The sequence below is a fragment of the Dipodomys merriami genome, unplaced genomic scaffold (genome assembly GCF_024711535.1).
Source record: "Dipodomys merriami isolate MVZ:Mamm:240054 unplaced genomic scaffold, mDipMer1.0.p SCAF_70, whole genome shotgun sequence".
Classification (NCBI taxonomy): Eukaryota; Metazoa; Chordata; class Mammalia; order Rodentia; family Heteromyidae; genus Dipodomys; species Dipodomys merriami.
Window position 1 is genome coordinate 5,036,311 of NW_027206291.1, and position 4,365 is coordinate 5,040,675.

General features: G+C 47.1%; 1 protein-coding gene across 2 annotated transcripts; it reads right to left on the minus strand.

Annotated features, from left to right (window-relative positions):
• Positions 1–286: 286 nt before the first annotated feature.
• Positions 287–794, minus strand: LOC138817663 (ER membrane protein complex subunit 4-like). Of its 2 annotated transcripts, XM_070008188.1 has the most exons (2): positions 428–794; positions 287–303 (listed from the first exon to the last, which is right to left on the minus strand). In XM_070008188.1, the coding sequence occupies exons 1-2, from the start codon at positions 792–794 to the stop codon at positions 287–289; spliced, it is 384 nt and encodes a 127-aa protein (XP_069864289.1). The 2 variants fall into 2 exon arrangements, with proteins under 2 accessions (XP_069864289.1, XP_069864288.1); XM_070008187.1 differs by lacking the exon at positions 287–303 and having other exon boundaries at positions 324–794.
• Positions 795–4,365: the final 3,571 nt, after the last annotated feature.

Below are 4,365 nucleotides of genomic sequence, written 5' to 3' on the forward strand. Positions count from 1 at the left end.
CCTGGTTATATTTGTTGTTTTGCTCTGTACTGAAGCATAAAGCTTTTTACATTATTTTCAGACAGGGGTTGTGGTAGACTTTGTGTGTGTGTGTGTGTGTGTGTGTGTGTGTGTGTGTGTGTGTGTGTGTGTGTGTGTGTGATTTGGGGGTGTTTTCAGTGTGATTGCTTATTTTAAGAGTGAGTACACTTACTAGACAGTGGGCTTCAAGAAGGATGTAAATGAGGTTCATTTACTTATTTAGTTGAAGGAGCTTCTTTCTCGAGTTTACAAAGCCAGTCCTCCATCACTGAACTCCATTCTCTCTGGGGGCTGGATGAAAGTTAACCAATCTGATGTATGGGCTGGTACTTGAAAACAGCCAGTACCAAATCCATCAGGTTCCCATTAAAATAGACCAAATCCTGAGGAAACTTCTGCCCTAAACTCTCTAGAATCTTGAAAGTGGCTGATATGCTTGCCTGGATAGGCCACCAGGCCACCATGCACATCATCATAGTAGGGAACATGATGGAGATGGTGTTACTTGCCATGTACATGATGAAGAAATTAATGGGAATCTGTTTGAGGGGACTTAAGGTGATGTCCCAGCAGTACTTCTCTACCAGGATCCCGTACTCCTCCTGCACCCTGGTACCCAGCACTTGCTTGTCCAAGTAACAGACTGGGTACAGTGAGTCCCTGGCTGCTGCCCTGGTCACTCTTGCTCCTGCTGTCCCAGCAGGCCTGCACAGCTCAATGGCCCACTTGAATCGCCAGCCTCTGTTGGCTACAGGCCCCCGCTGAGATGTCATGACTGCTTCTTCCAAAATCTTTGGAGATCCAGACACGGGAGCCTGTGGATATCTCCAGTGTCACTGGCATCCCCCCAAATCTCAGCCTCTTTAGTAGCCAGAATTACAGCTATGAGCCACCAGTGCCCAGCACCAAAAAGGTCTTTTTTTTTTTTTTTTTGGTCAGCTGTGTTGTTTGAGTTCAGGGCCTGGGTGCTGTCTTTGAGCTTTTTCATTCACAGCTAGCCCTCTACCACTTTGAGCCACAGAGCCGTTTCCAACTTTTTGGTGATTAATTGGGGACAAGAGTCTCACTTTCCTACCCAGGTTGGCTTTGAAACGTAATCCTGCATAAGCCACTGCACCCAGAATTCTCAGACGTTTCTGCCTGGCTGGGTACAAACCAGGATCCTCAGATCTCAGTCTCCTGAGTAGCTAGAATTACAGGCATCAGGGGCTGGGAAGGTGGCTCAGTGGTAGAGTGCTTGCCTTGCAAGCATGAGGCCCTGGGTTCGATTCCTCAGCACCACATAAACAGAAAAAGCCGGAAGTGGTGCTGTGGCTCCAGTGGTAGAGTGCTAGCCTTGAGCTGAAGAGATGAGGGACAGCACTCAAGCCCAGAGTTCAGGCCCCATGACCGGCAAAAAAAAAAAAAAGAATTATAGGCATCAGCTACCATCACAATTTTAAAATGCAATAGTGGGAGATATTTAGGTTAAATTATATACTATGACTCTAACATATGTCTAATAATCGATATCTAATTTATGCTCATTATGTAGCTAATTACATGTACTTATATGCATTAATTGCATATTTGTATCTCATCATTTAAATTTAACATGTAATTATAAATCTAATAATTTCATGTAAATACGGTCCAACTATTGCATTATAAAAATGTGTTATGGATCTTATGTAGCCCAGGCTGGCCTCAAACTTTCCGTTTTCCTGCCTCAGTCTCCCAGGTGTGCTATCTGGCAAATTAATCCATAAGACAGCTGCAAACCATTTGGACTAGAGGCCGATCCTACAGGGAACATGGTAACTCATTTTGATTTGTAGCTTGGTTTGTGTTGCCAAAAAACATAGGTTGGAAGCCAGGTGCTAGTGGCTCATGCCAGTAATCCTAGCTACTAAGGAGGTTGAGATCTGAGGATCCTAGTTTTAAGTCAACCCAGACAAACAGATCTGAGAAACTCTTATATCCAATTAACAAGCAAAAAAACAGAAGTGGAGCTGTGGCTCAAGTGACTTCTAGCCTTTAGGAAAAAACAAAACAAAACTAAGGATGGTACCCAAGCCTGAGTTCAAGCCCCAGTATTGGCACTGACACTGGTATGGGCATGCACAGGCACATGCACACAGACACACAGACAAATTAAAAAATAGATTGGCATTATAACCAGGCCCCTGGAATCCTTATTTGGGAAGAGAGTCTTCACATATAAAGATGAGGTCATGTTGGACTCCAGTGAGCCCTAAATCCAAAGGGAAACTTGGACTCTCACACATAGACTCTGTGAATGAAGACAGAGACTGGAATGCTGCAGCCTCAATAAAGGGGTGCTTGGGAGCCACCAGATGCTGGGAGAGGTGGGAAGGATCCTCTTGCAGCCTCTACAGGGAGCTCAGCCCTGTACACAGCTTGAGTTTGGATTTGTGATCTCTAGAATTATGAGAGGATAAATTTTCCTTTGTGATACTTTGCTACAGCAGCCTCGGGAAAGTATTACCTGATCAGATCTATGTTGCAGGCAACCATCCCATTAACATCTCCTTGGAGATGTGTTAATCTGATGGGTCTGGCTCCCTGGGGATGGCACCCTGTTCTGACTCCCTATAGGAAATGACATTATACATGTCAAACCCAGTGGGCAGATCTTGAGCTGCGAGATTTAGCAGATTTTGGTTGTTGGAAGAGATGTTTTTGGTAAAAAGAGAAACTAAACATTGCCATAATCCAACCCAGGATGCCAGGATCTAGGGGAAGGAAAGGGATGGGTGATGGTGGGTGCAGGAAGGCCCAACCTTGCCTCCTGCTCACTGTCCCTCCTCTGTACACACAGGCCTTCCCACTGGGAACTTGGAAATCCTGGGAGGGGAAGTCCACCTGCTGCAAGGGCTGTCTTCTCCATTGCTTATTCATCAGAACACACTGCACGTTGCTGCAGAGACTTCAGGAAGCTAAGAAGCTAAGGCCCCGGAGCTGGGGGTAGGGGGGCTGAGGATGCAATTTGATCATCTGGAAGTGAGTCTGCCTCCAGGAGACCTTCGGAAATACTCAGCATGTGGATCATCAGCAGAGCAGATGATCAAGGGATGAAATCTTTGGGATCCAGGGAATCTCCCAGTGGGGGATAATTTCCTATATCCTGCCAATATTAGTAGGATATGGCTGGATCAACTCTAAGGATCTACTTTCTAGGTCAGGATATAGTAATGTTAACCACTCTCTAGGTATTCTTGGGAGTTTCTTAGAAGGAATTCGAATACCTATCTGTATCCCCTCTCCCTTTTTTTTGGGGGGGGTCCGGTCGTGGGGCCTGAACTCTGGGCCTGGGCGCTGTCCCTCAGCTCTTCAGCTCAAGGCGAGTGCTGCACCACTTGAGCCACAGCGCCACTTCCGGCTTTTTTTTCTGCTTATGTGGTGTTGAGGAATCGAACCCAGGGCCTCATGCATGCAAGGCAAGTGCTCTACCACTGAGCCACCTTCCCAGCCCTCCTTTTTTTTTTTTTTTTGGTCAGTTTTGGGGCTTGAACTCTGGGCCTGGGTGTTGTCCCTGAGCATTTCAGCTCAAGGTGAGCACTCTACCACTTGGGCCACAGAGCCACTTCCGGTTTTCTGGTAGTTAATTGGAGATAAGAGTCTCACAGACTTTCCTGCCTGGGCTGGCTTTGAACTGCGATCCTCAGATCTCAGCCTCCTTACTAGCTAGGATTACAAGTGAGAGCTACCAGCATCTGGCTCCTCTCCCACTTTTTTAAGTATTAGGGTTTGAACTCAGGGCCTTGAACTTGTTAGGCACGTTCTCTACCATTTAACATTTATCTCACCCGCTCTCTCCAGCCCTTTTTTGCTGTAGTTATTTTTCAGTCTGGTCTTAAGGTTTTTCCCAGGACTAGCCTCAGACCAAGCTCCTCCTATCCCTGCCTCCTGTGTAGCCAGGATGACAGGCATGCACCATCATACCTAGCTCTACCCTTCCCTTTATGTCCTAGCCAGATCTTAACTGGTATGCCAGGTTTCAGTTGGCTGGGGGCTCAAGCTTTCCAAGCTTTGGGTAACTGTGAGGTCTCTGTCTGTCTCATCCTGTTCTGTCTCTGCTGAACAGGTCTAACCCCACAGAAGGTCACAGCACAGCCCAGGGACCCACAACTGTGATGTCGGAGGTCACCTGATACCCCATCTGTTCTGCCTTTGTCTACTCCGCTGTCTCTTTCTCTTGATCTCCACAGTCCCTATCTCTCAGAGCTCCTCTGGCTCTGCCCTCGACTGTAACTATTGTCTCTTACAGAGGAGGCTGCCTGTCTCTTTGTGGGCCCTTTTCATCTCATGTCCTCGGGGCCTCCCTCACTACCCCCAGGACTA